Source organism: Akanthomyces muscarius, chromosome 2 (genome assembly GCF_028009165.1).
Source record: "Akanthomyces muscarius strain Ve6 chromosome 2, whole genome shotgun sequence".
In the NCBI taxonomy this organism is placed as follows: domain Eukaryota; kingdom Fungi; phylum Ascomycota; class Sordariomycetes; order Hypocreales; family Cordycipitaceae; genus Akanthomyces; species Akanthomyces muscarius.
Genome location: NC_079242.1, coordinates 3,842,928 through 3,859,178, shown reverse-complemented (window position 1 = coordinate 3,859,178; position 16,251 = coordinate 3,842,928). Strand labels below are relative to the sequence as shown.

The 16,251-nt window shown below is 53.5% G+C and overlaps 5 protein-coding genes across 5 annotated transcripts; 4 read left to right on the top strand and 1 right to left on the bottom strand.

The window, feature by feature from the left end:
- Positions 1-497: 497 nt before the first annotated feature.
- Positions 498-1,481, top strand: LMH87_004398 (uncharacterized protein; the record flags this gene model as incomplete). The annotated part of the gene is made up of 1 exon (XM_056195609.1): positions 498-1,481. The coding sequence occupies one exon, from the start codon at positions 498-500 to the stop codon at positions 1,479-1,481; it is 984 nt and encodes a 327-aa protein (XP_056049220.1).
- A 384-nt stretch (positions 1,482-1,865) lies between these two features.
- LMH87_004397 (uncharacterized protein) lies at positions 1,866-3,551 on the top strand (the record flags this gene model as incomplete). Its single annotated transcript, XM_056195607.1, has 2 exons — positions 1,866-2,274; positions 2,329-3,551. 2 exons carry the CDS (start codon positions 1,866-1,868, stop codon positions 3,549-3,551), a joined length of 1,632 nt encoding a protein of 543 aa, XP_056049219.1.
- Positions 3,552-5,572: 2,021 nt separating this feature from the next.
- LMH87_004396 (uncharacterized protein) lies at positions 5,573-7,126 on the bottom strand (the record flags this gene model as incomplete). Its single annotated transcript, XM_056195606.1, has 6 exons — positions 5,573-6,126; positions 6,179-6,246; positions 6,297-6,385; positions 6,442-6,738; positions 6,802-6,909; positions 6,965-7,126. The coding sequence occupies 6 exons, from the start codon at positions 7,124-7,126 to the stop codon at positions 5,573-5,575; spliced, it is 1,278 nt and encodes a 425-aa protein (XP_056049218.1).
- A 2,898-nt stretch (positions 7,127-10,024) lies between these two features.
- Positions 10,025-10,628, top strand: LMH87_004395 (uncharacterized protein; the record flags this gene model as incomplete). Its single annotated transcript, XM_056195605.1, has 3 exons — positions 10,025-10,200; positions 10,438-10,493; positions 10,549-10,628. The coding sequence occupies 3 exons, from the start codon at positions 10,025-10,027 to the stop codon at positions 10,626-10,628; spliced, it is 312 nt and encodes a 103-aa protein (XP_056049217.1).
- A 953-nt stretch (positions 10,629-11,581) lies between these two features.
- LMH87_004394 (uncharacterized protein) lies at positions 11,582-12,567 on the top strand (the record flags this gene model as incomplete). The annotated part of the gene is made up of 2 exons (XM_056195604.1): positions 11,582-11,736; positions 11,814-12,567. 2 exons carry the CDS (start codon positions 11,582-11,584, stop codon positions 12,565-12,567), a joined length of 909 nt encoding a protein of 302 aa, XP_056049216.1.
- Between the last annotated feature and the right edge of the window lie 3,684 nt (positions 12,568-16,251).

Here is a 16,251-nt window from a genome sequence, read left to right as displayed (position 1 = left end):
TAATCACACATACTTATAGCGGAAAGTACCTATCCACTAGCTGATGAAGCGTGAATAATGCTTTGCGTGCCGGCTACTGTACTCGTAAAGGCTTTCTTTCTTTGTATGACATTGTCGAAAAGTTGCTTTCTGAACAAACCAAAAGACAATATTGCCATTTAATTACTGAGCTTGAGAAACCTTTTCAGAGGCCAACACGCCTAGAAATAATCGCAAGTCTACACCTGTGGAAGATTGTTGTTCCGGCTTTTATTTAGGTGGCTGGCCGCTAGCTAATTAGACGCTATCTACGGAGTACCGTCCATTGTAGTTGCCCGATTGCAGCTATCATCAGACGCCTCCGATATTCGGCATCTCACCATCATCACCACCAGCGACGAAATGAGGCCACAACATTTCTCATAAAATTTCCCAATCACTTCTCGTTCCTGAATTGCCTGCATCGGGATGTTTAGTCAAAGCCAATACCACTTTGAGAATCGGGCCGCCCTGTCAGTATGACTTCACCGTTTCCCAAGTCTACGCCCACGGCCGGAGGGGGCAGCATCGTGGCCGGACCGCTCCCGTCTGGCGGTACCGGACTCGAAATCATGAGATACCAGTACCCCCTCAAACTCATCTCACCATCTCCTTCCAGCAACCAGAGCAGCGTTCTCGTCTTTCTGCTCTCGTACGGCGGTGGGCTGGTCGGCGGCGACTCGGTTGATCTCTCCGTCAAGGTCAAAAAAGGCTCAAAGCTCAGCCTCGTGACTCAGGGACACACAAAGGTCTTCAAGTCTCCGTCAAAGTCCGTCTTGACGAGCCAGGTCATGAGCGTCGAGATTGAGGCCGGCGGTGCCATGTGCCTCCTGCCGGATCCCGTACAGCCGTTTGAAGAGAGCGTCTATGCGCAGACGCAGATTTTCAAAACTAGACCAGGCTCGTCACTCTGTCTTTTGGACTGGGTCACCCAAGGGAGGACAGCGAGAGGCGAAGACTGGAGCTTTTTCCAGTGGACAGGCCGCAACGAGGTGTGGCTGCTCGACGAGGCCGGCAAAGACAGGCTGCTGGTCCGCGACAAGGTCATTCTGGCCGGCGATGGCGGCTCTTCCAGCGACGGGCCTCTACGCAAAGTCATGCACAAGATGGGAATCTTCGGCACGCTCATTCTGCGGGGCGACCTGATGAGGCCTCTGGGCGACTTCTTCCTCGCCGAGTTTGCCGCTCTTCCTCGCCTGGGATCCCGAGACTTCCGGACGGCGGAAGCTCGCAAAGCTGCCGATGACAGCATGACGGAGCACGAGCAGTGGCGCTCTTGGAGAATCGACATGGAGACGGTGGAAGGGGTGTTGTGGTCGGCCGCCAATGTCCGCGGCTGTGTTGTGGTCAAGTTTGCCGCCACGGCAGTAGAGGCTGGGCGAGAATGGATTGGGTCAATGCTTTTTAGAGAAGGCAGTATTGAAGCCAATTTTGGAGAAGATGCCCTCATGTGTGTTCGATGATTTCTTTACACGGCGCATATCTGCTTGATACCCGGCATAGAGTACAGATACTGTGATATAGCGCGCTTTGCATTGTGCAGATTATTTTGCCATTCCATGCCCAACTACTTGCACATTACTGTGGATTCTTCTGACTTTTTCTACCGAAATTTTTCATTCAGTCCAATTGTTCAGTTATATGTTTCGGAAAGACGTAGTCAGTGGGCAGATGCGCTGTAGATGCCGCCAACTCAGCCCACTACAGCGGCAGAACTCGAGCCCCACCAAGTCTTCACTCCACCGCCCAAATTTTCAAGCTTCAACCAGCTTCAATCGCTTGCTTCCTCAGCTGTCTGGCTACTGTCGGACTCGTTTTCTAATACCCATACGAAGCTCCCAGTCATTATGGTTCGCGGCAGAGCACCAGCGCGTGGCACCCGCAGAGGAGCGGCCAGTGCCGGTACCGAACGACCAGCACCCGATGCGCCGGCGCCTGCGTCAACGTCGACTGACGCACCAGCGGCCGCTTCAAGCGAGACGGCACCTGCGAGTCGCGGGGGCGCAACACGAGCCACACGAGCACCAGCTGCAGGACGATTCCGGCCAAGGAATGTGCGTCGAGACGAGGCCGAGCGAGATAGCCTGGCGCGACAGGAAGAGAAGAAGGCGAGCGAGCGTGCCGCGGAGGAGCGCAAAGCTCGTGGGCGCTCGCGTTTCCGCAGCAAAAGAAGTCGCGGTGACACAATGGGCAGGGGAGGGTTTGGTCGTATCATTTCCGGAGCCAGTGGCCCATTCTCTTCCGGCAATGGAGCGGGTAAGTCTACAGGAGGAGGCAGCTACTTGAACAAAGCTCTAACGCAAAGGACAGGTCCGGGCAGAGGCGGCAGCGGATGGTTTGGCGGTGGTGGTAGTAGCATCGGCGGTGGTGGCGGCGGCTTTGGTGCCCGCGGGATGAAGTCTGAGTCCAAGGGTCTCAGCTTCGCACAAGGACGAGACATCTACCGAGAACCACGAATCAACGCCGATAAACTACACATCATGTCGCCCGAGGAGGAGCTGGACAGCGAAGACGAGGCCATGATTCATGCGCTGAGCTCCAAGGACTCGAGCAAAATGCCCATGGGCATATATCGCAAGGAGCATAAGGAGGCCGAAATTGTCGTGGCTACGACGGCTGAGCTGGAAGCAAAGGAGAATGCCACCGGTGAGGAGGAAAGCCTCTGGGTGGACGGAGAATCAGGGACGCTGCCACCTTCCGATCAGCCCGAGGAGGGCGTCTGGGGCACGGGGTCCAAGCCTCTGATCAAGGAGGAGCCCGCGGCAGAAGACGCAATGGACGTCGACCTTGCCACAGTGCCCAAGGTGGAAGATAAGGCTGCTACTGCGGCACCAGTCAAGGTCAAGAAGGCTCTGCCTCAAGATCCCGAGAGCAAGATGATCCAGTCAGACCTGGATCTGCTCGCGCGAGAGCTCGGCGCCGTCACGGTCGACGGCGAGAGCGCGCCCGAGCTTGCAAACAAGGACGGCCGGCTGTACCTCTTCCAATTCCCTCCGCTGATGCCGCCGCTCAAGGAGACGAGCACGCCGCAGGAACCAGCCAAGGTCAAGGAGGAGACGTCGGCCCTCAGCGTCGACGACATTCCCGCCAGCACCGACAAGACGGCCGTGGACCTCACCGGCGACAACGACAAGAACGGCAGCGGCGGCGACGAGGACGACGAGGACGACGACGAGGAGACGGAGGAGGAGCGCGCCAAGGCCGAGCTCAAGCACGGCTTCAAGTCGCAGTTCCTGTCGCAGGGCGGCATGATTGGCCGCCTCAACGTGCGCCGGTCGGGCAAGGTCGAGCTCGACTGGGGCGGGCACGTGCTCGAGATGAGCCCGGCCGCGGGCATGAACTTCCTGACGACGGCCGTCATCGTCGAGGAGAGCGACGAGAAGCCCGTCGTCGTCAGCGCCGGCGCCAGCGCGCGCCCGACCGGCGGCGACTGCGTCGGCATGGGCAAGATCATGGGCCGCTTCGTGGTGGCGCCCGTCTGGAGCGAAGAGGAGGACTGGGACGTTGCGCCGGAAGAGCTGCAGTCTGCGTAAGGGCCCGGTCCTCGGCATCTAAAAAGACGGAAACCGAAAGGGAAAACAAACAAAGAAAAACATGGAGACAAGGCTACAAAAAAAAAGGATCGGTTCCCTTGTCCACAAACGCTCCCTTATTCCCTTGTTCCCTTGGAGATCTTGTTGGTTTTGCAGCTCTTGCCGAACGCACGTCACTCGATACCATGGAATTCAAGAGCTTTCTTCTCCCCGGCCTCATTGGACCGATACGATGTACGGTTCGCGTGGCCGTCGCATATATGCATGCGCGCCATACGACTCAATTTCCTCTTTTTGCCCCCCAAAAAAAAATAGCAAACTGGGCTTCAGCTGGCTGGCTTGCATGGGAAGACCACCGCCCTGCGGACCACGCCCTGCGGGGAAAAAAACGCAACCTCTTTCTACTTCATACCCTTGCATGCACATGTCTTGCGTCCTTTTTTTTTTTTTTTTTTTTTTTTCTGCCCTTCACCTTGCGCCCCAGGGGGGGTGGCCCAGGATCCCGGAGCTGTCGCAAAGCAGAAAGCCGGGGCGACACTTATCCCACAGAGGTCTAGACTGAAAGTTCAGATCCTTGCCTTTGCTGGGCAGTCTGACGAATTTCCACAACAAGCAACGGGCGGAGCAAAACATCTCGACTGTTGGCAGCCGTTTCACGCGTGGGGACCCTGCTCTGTCCCTCTGCGCGTTCAGCCTTGGGTCTTCGTCCCGGGTCCAGTTGAGGCGTCGTCCGGGGGCTTGACTCGGCAAAGAAAAAGAGGGCACGCGCGCGCGGGATTGCGGCCTCCCGGCGGCCCAAGAAGAATTTCAAATCCTCTAGGTACGGGGTACTCGGAATTTCCTTTGAAAGTTATAGCTTCTGCAATCTGGTCCTATACCATCGTCTTTTTTCTTTTTTTTATTCTCCTTTGACTTTCCGGGTAGATGCGGCGTGGGGCGGCGGCGTTATAGGGAAGAGAAGGAGCAGGGGGGGGGGGGGGGGGGTTTGGTGTAGATTTTTTTCTTTTTTCTTTTCTTCAACGGGTCTTGCATAAGGCGGCGGGTGCCGCCCATCGTTTATACAGCGCTGAATTACCTCATGACCAAAAAAGAATGCATCCAACTCATTCAACAAATTCCATCTCTAGAAAAGCGAGCTGTCAAAATCGTATTTGCACTAAATACCCCCCAAAATCTCGTCTCTACTCCCGTTGCCAGTGGAGATGCTCCATTGGCATTGCAAGGATATCTCTTTCAACAATGCCGCGTTCCGTTTTCCCACGACAGGGGCCGGGAGGGCCCCCTTCGCTTACCATTCCTTTTCCCTTCTTTTTTTTCGCGCAGCATTCAGCGCCAAGAGATGTGCCCTGAGAATCTTCTTAGCGAGTTAATATAGGCGCTCCCTTCAAGGTTCAAGGGTGATTTTCCCAGCAACAATCTCCATTGTCTTGGTTTCTCATAGATGGATGGCCTCCCCCACCATCTTACCATGTAAACGTCTTTTTCCCTTGCCCTCTATAGGTCCGGGTATGTGCCTATATTTTCCGCTTCTCTGCAACAATGCATTGGTTTTAGAACATGGTTCCGTTTCATGAGGCAAGTCATTACTCCGAGGTAAAGACGACATCTTGTTTGTTTCTAGATGTACAGAGTATCGCAGGGCAGTAATATATGTGTAGCCTGGGCCAAAAAGCCGGCACCGCCCAGATGTTGGCCCTGGGAAACTTGTGCAAAAGTGAAAAGGTTATCCCCGTCCTGCAGTATTATGCGATGCCGGGCAATGCGTGGTAAATCGTTTAGTATTGACATTGGCTGCCGTTCTATCTCTAAATAGCCATGACGCTGTAATTTATAGCCATCGTAATTCTACATATACAAATTCCTGCATCCATAACAATGTGCAAAAACATCATTTCCGTAAACCATGGATCCATATCCATTCTGGAAAGAAAAAAAAAGGGACTCGTATACTCCGTGCCGTATATACTGTGAAGGCTCCAAAATGTGCGCCGTAAAAGGGAATGGTATAGCGTAGAAGCAGTTTATAGTCGGTGTCCATGTCCGCCAGACGGGCCATGTCCAAGGTCCTGGCTTTGCTCTTCCAGGGCGCTGATGTCTTCCAAGGACCTGTCCGAGGCAGGGTAATCGCTGGGGGTCCATGACGGAGAAGTGATTTGCTTTCCCTCGATGATGTAAATTTCACTCTTGGAGTCTCCGCGCACTCGAGTGCCACCGCCCTCACCAGCGGAGATGCTGACCTTGTTTCCTAGCATCGGGTCGCCGTTGTAGTTGAGGGGAGGTGGATGGGACGAGAGACCAGCCGCGTGGCGATGGTACTCGTCATAAGCGAGCGCCTCACTGCGACTTTCCGAGTCTACAACCGTGACGCGGTGAAGCGAGACATCATTGGGTCCGTATCCAGGCATCGAGCTTCCCTGTTTCTTGCCAGACATTCCAGTAGACCGTGTGCGGGCTGTAGATTCAAAACCGCGAATCTTGAGGACGCGCAGTAGAGGTCGAATGGTAGCGAGACTCGAGGCGATAATGGCCACACCAGGCTCCACCATACTCCAAAGCAGGGCATCGGTTGCGGAAACTACCACCCTATTAGCATCAAGGTTGGTCGGTGGTATCGTGGGATTACTTACAGAGGAGATCATCCGTCTCTGTCAGACCAGCCAAGAACTTGACACGGATCAGTGTAGCAACGCTAGCGCTGTGTGACTGTCAGTAAAAAGCTACCTCCAAGAGAGCGCTTGTACTCACAAGATACCAAGGCCCAGAATGAGTACAACAGTGACCTTGGCCTGCTTGGTCATCTTGACGTTCCACAGCATGGGAATGGGTAGCAGAGCCTAGGTGGTGTCAGTCAGCATGGCAAACAACTTCCGGAGAGGCGTGCACCACGTACGTAGAACCAATCCGAAACAACAGTGAGGACACTGATGGCGTAGGCGGCATTGATAATGTCCTGCCCACTGGCGCATCGACCCTCTGTGATTCGGTAATCCCACTGCTTAGCGACGGGCATGCATTGGAACACATCCCAGAAAAAGACACCCATCGTATATAGTGTAACAACGACGAGACTGATTTTGATGATGGTGCTGTAGACTTTCTTGGCGGATAATCGAAGAAGAAAGACACCAATGCTGAGTTTGACGAACATCATGGCCAGAATGTAGGCAATAGTCGCGATCGCTTGCCACTACAGCCAAGGGGTTCATGTTAGTTCAGTTCGACTGGGAATAGCATTTGCTTCGATCCGTACCATGAGGGCAGCAACTTTATCATCGTCGCTTTCAATGGCTGCATTGTGTCGTCCCATGCCTCTGCGAACACCTTCAAGGATGAAGGCGCACATTGCTGTGAAGATAACCTGTGTTCATGTCAGCGGCTTGCGCTCCGAAAGCTCGGCTTCCAGAGCAACGAACCTGAGCCATCAGCATTAACCAGTCGTCGCCCTGAAAACTCCTCATGATAACGGCTCGGGTGTATGTGCGCAGGCCGATGGTGATCCAGCTCAGGGCCAGTAGAGCGATGGTGGCGCCGACCAGGCGACCGCCGTTGTATTCGTTGAGATCGACTTGGGCCATGGTGAGAGTCTTGCGCTGCTCGGCGTCTCGAGGCGTTGGGACTGGTAAATACGCAAGTGCGCGCTTTGGTTGGCGACGAGTTGGCGAAACTGTAGGGAAGACAAGACGGGATGTAGATCTGGGAAAGATGGCGAGTGTGGTTCCTATATAGAGTTGCGGGTCGTCATAGCCAGTGCTAGGGACTATGGGGAGAAACCAGGTAGCGCTAAAGCTTGACAGGTTGAATCAATGCATCGGCGCCCGTGTACTTTTGGCTCGGTAACTCTATCACAGTGACGGCGGCGCGTGCCTGTGTTCCCGAGGTCGGACAGTTTGTGAAAAGCCCAAAGCCTAGAAGAAGAAGAAGGAGAAGTATTGCTAGATTGGCGAGAGCAAAGTGCAGCACAGCCTCGTAATATGAATTCTTCTTTATTTTATTCTCAGCTCCCACTGTCTTTCTAAACCCAGCCGCCATGCAATGCAGGCTGGACAGGCATGTAAATTGGTGGGTGCATAGTGGTAGGGAATCCGCCGGATGCAGTTCCCACTAGCGAGTGCCACCAAAGAGCCACCACAGCTGTGGTTGGATACGGGGGAAGGCAAATCCATCTCCAACAGGGGTCAGTTGCAGGGGAACAGGGAGGGGTGCATTGTGGCACGCCCTCATTTGGAAAAATGGCCGTTGAAACGCTGTCTGTCTGTCTTGTGCCGCGGTTCCTGAGTCGTGGTGGCTTTGGCATGAATGAATGGAGGGCCTTGCAGGAAAATCGTTAGCAGATGAACCAGCAGGCAGACAATGCCGGCGCAACACCACCAGTCTTCAGTTGCCGAAAGGCTTAACCAACCTTTACCGTCAGGTCGCCGGTAGGATAGCCCAGCTACCCACAGACCACCAACTGTTTCTTCCCTGATGGCCAATTGATGCGCTAGAGGGTTGTGCATTGAACTTGCGAGAACGAGAGGCAGAGGCTAGCACATGCATCTCGCAACCTTTGATTCCAGAACTGACATGGGTGCGACTTGGAGCAGGGGTTGGTGCGCAGGTAGCGTGCGACTGGCAGCACTAGGGCAGCCGCAAGGTTCCATCGATGGTGGGACGCCAACAGCTGTGGTAACTTGAAGGGACTTTTCGCTGGCTGGTAGCTTTGGTCCACATTGCACCACTGGCTGAAACTCTTTCGTCGAATGGGCGTACAAGTTGAGTTGGCCACCATGCGTGGCTCCCGAGCCCGTTCGCGGAGAACAGACTCTGGGAAATTGGTTGATGCACCGCCTAAAGCACTCAGATGCTGAGCATATGGCATCTGTCGTCTGGAAGTGCTGGTTCAAGGTGTTTGTCAGTATTTCGACCTCGATGAACGAACGACTCAGGGTCAGAGCGTTTGAGCGTTTGAGCGTTTGAGCGTTATATCCAGCAGGCAAAATGCGAGTCAGGGCCACGCAGTTTGGCGCCAGGGGAGGTGTCTGGCTTCAACCGACAAGACTGGGTTGGGTACCGCTAAATGCATAGAATTCTCCGCAGCGTACCCTGCAGAGCCTACTTGGTATTGCACTTAGAATAGTTGACAGCGGGTGCTACCGACTGTCTGGCGTGGTACGATAATTAGTGATTGCTCAAGGTTGTGTATACCAGTAACAAGAGCGTGCCTGTCAGCCCCTTCACAGCGTTTCATGTCTCATGCCCAGTGACAATGATTCTTGCCGGGCCTCTTGCCTATACCAGCACCACCTCCGTGTAGTTGATATATCGTCGATGGGCGGCTTGGCAACCCGTAATGAGAGGCTTCAATATTGGTCCACGCCTCTCTGGGCAGCGCCACGCCTCAACTACGAGGCCAGGCCTGTGATTTGATGCTACCGGTACCAGTGGTACGGATACTGGTGCCAGCAGACCGAGCTAACCACGAAACATACTGGAGGCCACATGGCAAGGGTACAAGCCGACCCAGAAACGGGAATCCCAGCAGTGAGGCTGGTCCAGGAGCCACTACATATGTGGTAAGTTGTACGGAGTCTTTGTGTCACCAGGCTAGCCTGTCCGTTTGTGTCGCACCAAGCGCCAGGGGGCTCGGCTCGGAGTTTGATAGGGGACACTGGCCAGTTGCCAGGATAGCATCTGCAATAATATGTTTGCAAGGTATGTGCCAATTAATCGGGCTTCTGGACGGGGATGAAATCTCAGAGTCTCCAGCGGAAGCGGGCCAGCGGACTCGTGCCGCGCATACGCACAGACGGAGATAGGTGAAAAGTCGCAGCGCCGAAGTCTGACTGGCAGGGACCAGGCATAGTTGACAGGTTATTTAAGTGAGTGATCCGATCGATGAATCCCAGCTGGCCTGAGCAGTGAATGCGAGACATGTAGCGGAATCATGCGATGCGCAGGTTTTCCTCGCTGTCTGCCCCAGGGTTGGCTGGGTATATTTTGGTTTGGGAAATGATGCGCATCAGTGTATCGCTGTCGACTCTTTGACCATCCCGATAATGTTCGATGGAATGGTGCCGGGAGTGGCGCACCCAGACTTTGCACAGACTGCAAATCATGGCCCCCATCACGAGCGAATAGTTGGCCAATGGACATGCGGTCAGGGCTGATATCGACACGAGGATTCCAGAACTTTGCGCTTTGGTAAACACAATAGATCGTAGACCCTGGACGATGAATATATTTTCCTGATGGCACAAGTTGTTCAGGTTGGCACAGGGTATGCCCGTTGCCGCTGCTCCGTCAATGGGTCCCGGGCAGAAGCCGCGGCAGTGCTGCATCCGGGTTTTGTGGGAGAATGCGGCTTTGACATGTTGACATTGACAGGCGAGGCACACGCATAAGGGATGATCCTCTAGTGCATGGCGATGAAACTCTTGGGGGTGCTTGTTTGTCGCGGGCAGGCAGGGAGATGCCTGCTGCTTCTTGAGCGGCAAATGGTGCGTCGTGGCAGAGGCAAGTGGTGGCAGCCAAATGGAGTCAAGTGCCTGGTGCCTGTCACGTTACAGTGGCCAACAGCGCTGAAGAAGCGAAACATCCCGTCCGCAGCGGTGTCCCTCCCACGTCCACTGCGAGCCCCTGCAGCAGGCCACAAATTGGTGAAGGCTGCCCTGTAAAATAATTGGCCATCACTGCCCATACCTACATCGACGTGACTCAGGCACCGTCCGCTGTCATCTTCAGTCCTTGCATCAAACCTGCCGTCTTCAGCTTCATCCAAACCGTCGATAGGGTTAGGAAAAGCCGAGCGACCCCGGCGCTGTAGAGAAATACAAACGTTCGGCTTGCCACTGAAGAAACTGCGAAGGCCAATTAAGCATCTCCTGACGTAAACGCCGCTGTGTTGCAGTTCGGGTAGCGTGCCCGCGGCGGCAGCCGACAGCATCGGATCGAGCACCGGTCGTGGTAATTACAATCCTTCCAGCTTTCTTCTGGCTTGAGACTAACTCTTCGGATCCAGCAGCACGCATCTGCCGCGCCCACGCCCTGTTCCCGCGTGGCACCCCTGCCCAAGCAGCTACCACATCGTCAAATCGTTGACAACGTGGTTATGAGGCCGATAAGGCAGAGACGGACCAAGATTTGCGACATGATCTTGTAGACATTGGCCTACCAAATGTCAACTCGCTCCTTTGGTGCAGCTTCCTGTTGTCGGGAGCGATGCGAAGCCGTGTCCTCCCACCAGTAAACGCCCGCCATCTACGAGACAGGCTAGACTGGAACGAGTCTACGCCATGGTTGGCTCGAACCCGCTAACCAACTCTAAAGTACCTGGGGAACGTGCCAATGATGCCTGGCAATAGGACAAGAAGCCATTACGAAACTGATCGGCCACCCAGAAAGTACGTGCGTACGTACAATCAGTCGCCGGTATTGCTGGCGATGCGATTCCCTCTGCCGACAGGTCACGCGCACTATTTCTCACAAGTTCCTCTGGCTCGGGCTAGCACACCAGTCACCCACCACCTCGTTCTCAATGGCGTCCCAATCGTGCCCTTTTGTCCACTTCTGTCTCGCCCTACGATATGGTTTTTCCCACAATGATCCGCTCTCTCCCGGCCTTTCCCCAGGCCGGAACCGTCATGCCCGCGTCACAGCCCAGCCGTCCTGAGCAATGCCCACTTCTGTCCCCGTCGTGAAACTCGATATCTATGAGCCACAATTACTCTTTCTTTCTTCTTACAGCTTCATGCTTCTTGACTCCGACAACTGCCGTCTTTCCTCTATTCAACCAGCTATTGCGACAGCCGTGCGCTCTGACGCCTTTTTGTGACTGTCTGTACCCGCGAATGACTCGGACCCGCGAACCCACCGTTAGCGCCACATAAAAATCGCCAGTCAAAGCATCCGACCAGATTAATCGCCATAATTCACATCGTGTGCTAGCTCCCGGCTTCCCTGTCATCATTTCTCATCTTCTGGGTCCTCAGGCACGGACCGAACTGCATGCCAAGAAGAGTCTGTTCTGTCAGTCTTGACCAGAGAAAGCAGTCATGGGTATCGGCACAGGTCACAAGGCTGGCGGTATTCGCGACGATGCTCCAGACCTCGAATTTTCGTATCTTCGCTATGGGAAGCACAATCTCCACCGAGTCGGTGTCTGGGAACAGCGCAGACCGGCCAAGCCAAATGCTACCTACTGGCTCATGTACGTATTTGGAGCTGCAAGAAGCATCTCAATAACACCTTCGAAAACGTCTGTGCTAACTCGTGCTCGTGCCACAGATTCATCCACGGTGGAGCTTGGCGAGACCCTCGCAACAAGCCCACCGATTTCGCTCCCTCCATCCGGCATCTGATGACAGATGGTAGTCTCCCCGAGACGGTCCGTGGATTCATCAGCATAGACTACCGGCTCTCTCCGTATCAAGACGAGTTTCCTCAGTGCCTAGACCAGACGCCCTCTTCAGAGCAGCGCACTGCGCAGCACCCGGACCACGCCCACGATGCGCGCTCGGCCATGGATTTTCTCAGTCAACGATTCGACCTCGGTGACAAGTACATCCTCATCGGCCACTCGGCTGGGGCCATGCTGGCTTTCCAGCTGCTTATGGGCAATGCGCCGTGGCAATTGCCATCCAGCGTTCCTCTGCCCAAGCCCGCCGCCATTATTGGCATATCTGGCATTTACGACCTTGTCAACTTGAACCGCCGTTATGATGGCAACTATGCAGGCTTTATAAGCAATGCATTTGGCGACGACCAGGATATTTGGAGCAGCGCTTCCCCGGCGCAGTACCACGACTCCTTTGCGCAGCCTCTCTTGCCCCGCGACACGCCGCTTGTGCTTGCCATCTCACCCAGCGACGGCCTGCTCGATCTGGCGGAGACGGCCGCTATGGCTGACAAGCTCAGGGCCGACGGTTTCCATCCCATAGTCGTCGACGACTTGCAGGGCGAGCATGACTTTGTGTGGCAGGATGGAGCACAAATCGCCAGTCTTGTGCAGGGTGTCCTGGCCGAGTTGAACTCGAAGTGATACAACCCGCCGATGCGTCCGTCCACCCCGAGCATTCAAGCTGTTGAGTGCTTTCTCTGTACATCTTATCTCATACTCGCATAAAGTACATAGTCATCTCGTATATATGAATAGAGTTTAATCTCGGCAAGCAAATCCCGGCTATTGGTTCAGTGTTTTGGTTTTGCTTTTGGCATTTTAGCGCACGAGTTCCGCCATTGGGTTCTAATCTGCCAGAGTGCCACTGCGCCCTTTCCCTTTCTATGTCTTATTCTGCTGACTTTTCTTTTCAATGTAACGGGAGAAAACATTTACATTTAATCGGTTTACCTGCAATGTCGTATCAGAGTGTGCGAGCGTTTTGGCCTCGCCCTGCGTCAATGCTGTGCAACAGCGGCCCCGCGGAATTCGCAACACTTCATGAGCGATTTTATCCATCTTGTGGTGTATATCATTTTATCACGCAGGGGGTTTTAGAGGCTCCTAGATGGAATGCCGAGTCTGGCGGATTTTGGCCCGGTTGCTACCGTCTTGTCTGCCTAGCCACCCGACAGACTTGTTCTCAAACGCACAACCTTTGGAACTGTTGACACGGCAGCTTTATTCTATAGATGAAAATAAACTAAAAAGAGACGTCGTCATACTTGTCGCCTCCATTTATTGTCATGGCTATAGCCCAAAGTTCTAGTATTGGCTATTTATAACATCCAATCCACAGATATGGGCAACCCCCCACAGAGATCTCGACAGTCTGCGGACATTTTAGTAACAAGACTACGTTGTCTCGCCAAATACCAAGACTTGTATTCATGGCGATGACTCTACCGTGGGACGTTGATAAGAATACCACATCGAGGGAGGACGTCCCAGCCACATGACTTACACCTATGCATGCAATCACCCTGTGCTGCCTCATCATCATCCATAGTAGCTGGAGGCTCGCTCACCTGGAGTCACCAATATCGCAGAGCAGATCATCGTTCCATGTTCGCTGGCCACATTTCGCTCCCAGTCTCCGTCTTCTACTACTTCTTGAGAAACGTCACCGGGTCGCGACGTCTTCTCGGCCAGCTCTGCCAGTCACTGCCCATCCCGCAGCGCGCCTCTACCGGGCCACTACAGACCACCTACCCTGCTGACCTCCATTCTCTCGACACAAAGCTCCCATGCACATTCAAACGAAATATCCCTTGGAGTGACACCCCTTTTGGCACCCTCCGGCCACCGCTGCTCAGCCACGTCGAGCCCTTGATGTTTTCCCAGCATGGGCCATGTTGCGGGAGCTGCGGGAACGCGCCGCCGTAAAATGTCCTTTTCTTTGCAAACAAGCGCGCCGTCGTTGAGAAATTCGCGCGTCATGGAGGCTCCCGCCCGTCAGTGACATCGTCTTTCACCATTTTGGCAAGTTTTACGTCGGCGGCGGCGGTGTCGTAGTTGGTCCGGACCTATCCGCGTGTCCTGCTCGCTCGGTCAAATCCTGTGCCTGCCAGCGGGCAGGTCGACTTGCCCCAAAAAGACCCCATGTGGCATAATTGCGCGTTGCTTCCTCTATCTTTATCTTGTGCTGGATTCGAGACTTTGACTCCTGCTCTAGTTTTCGATGAAATCGGACTTGGGGATGTATCTGGCCGCTCAGTTGAAGGGGCGTCTGCGACCGAGCCGGGGGTGTCCAGGTGAGCCAGCAGCCTGAACAGACCAGTTACGCTTTGAATGGTCGACAACTAGCAATTACTGGAGTCATTTCGCGTGAAATGACGCGCAGTCTGGGGGTATTCATTTTGTCAAAGGAAAATTTTGGTTCAGTCTAGACTCTTCAACCGTGGCCGGAGATGGTTGATATCAGCTCAACTGTGCTGCAAGATACCCCTATCTATTATTACGCACCACAGAGCACATCAGCAACTAATGAAACGTACAAACTTACTTTTCTTAAAAGCACCACCTCACCTACCTTAAAAGACAAGCCAAGCACTCTGCCCAAATCTGCTACAGCTTTCATTTTCTTCTCCAAGATCCAGATTACCCCAAAAAAATCCCCCTACCCTAGACATTTCTCCAACTTTTTTTTCCCAAACGGGGCAGGTGGGCGGTTAGCGGGGCACACCGCGTACAAATGACGTAAACACAAACACCAAACACACCGCCACACGATAAAACAGCGTGACATTCCACGTGATTACCCGATTTGGTAATCTTTGTCCCCACTGTTGTCGATAACGATAACGCCCGGATCAATCCGCCGAGAAAGGGAAAAAAGGTTCCAGGGTAGGTTTATCGTCTTTTTGTCCAGTAGAGGTGCGCAGCCCCGCAGTGAGACTTTCACCCCGCTTTGTGCACCACGCAAGTGCCGGGTTAAACCTCTCGCCGATTTGCGACACGTCCGTGGTCGGGAATTGACTTGCGCCGCGAGGAACAACATCGCCACGCCGCGTCGGCGCATGCATTTTGGAAGAAAATTTGGTGTCGCGTTGATTGGTGGGATCGCGCAGTACAATTTTGAAATTTCTATCTCGAGCGCGCATGAGTGAAAGTAGCTGCTGCACCTCAGCCACGATCGCAGTGCCCGTTGTTGTGCACCGTTGACGACTTCACCTTGCGCAAAAAGCCACATTTCTTCAAATTAAAGACTGCGAGGCGCTGAATAAAGAGAATCAGTCATTAAATAGCGCTGCTAATGTAGGAAAGAGAAGGCGCGCAATCTCCGCCCTCACACCTCAGTTCCAGCACTCCGAGATAAAAAAAAAAAAAGTCGCACAAGGAAACCGCACGTTTTGATAATAGAAGAGTGAGTTAAAAGCAGATAGCGACAAAAAGAGCAACTAAAATAAGCGTACGCAATCAACATCGATTGGAAAAAACCACAGAAAGATGGAAACAAAAAGAAGCAAAAAAGAAGATAAACGACAAAAAGTCAGAAACCAAGATATTGCAGGAACCGCCAACCCGAAGCCGCAGATGGAAGAACCTCTTCCTTCGAGACAATTTCGCACAGATATAAAAAAGACCTGAAAGATGATAGAAAAAAAAAACACAAAAACATTTGCGATCCCAGCGTCCTACTTTTCTTCTCTCTTTTTCGTCCCGCGCGCATTGCCAGCGCGCGTGCTTTCCGACAAGATATCGTGCGCTTTCCAGAGCGCACAACTGTCCAAGTACCAGAACACTATCCCTCATTCTTTCGCGCCATCTCTTTCCAGTTGCCATTTCTCTCCACATCATGGCACGCTCGGTGCCTGGTAAGTTTTCCCCTCCTTCCATCTTTATCCCTGCCATTCTTCTTCCTTTATCTTCCGTCTCGACAGGGCTAACATGCCCTTGTAGCATAAAGACTCGGAAAGAAGAAAAACACATTTGCAAAAACAGACAATAAAACACAAAACCAAAAGCAGTAGAATAAAAAAAGTGGTCAGAATAGAGACAACTCCTACAATGAGCCTAACGCCAATCTAGGGAGCGTAGTATGGCCTTGTCCAAAGGCCGTCGTAATTACATCCTTCCAGCGCCATATATAAAACGCGCCGCGAAACCTCAAAAGGGCGACCGAAGAAATCAAAACTGCAAAGAATAGACGTAGCTTCGTACCACAAATCGCGTGAGCGACTGCGGTGTCAAGACAGTGATGCCGAGCACGCCGAGCGTGTCGCTGTATCAAGGCAGGCATATGCGCGTGCCATTAGCTGCCATGGCATCAACACCAGCGCCTCT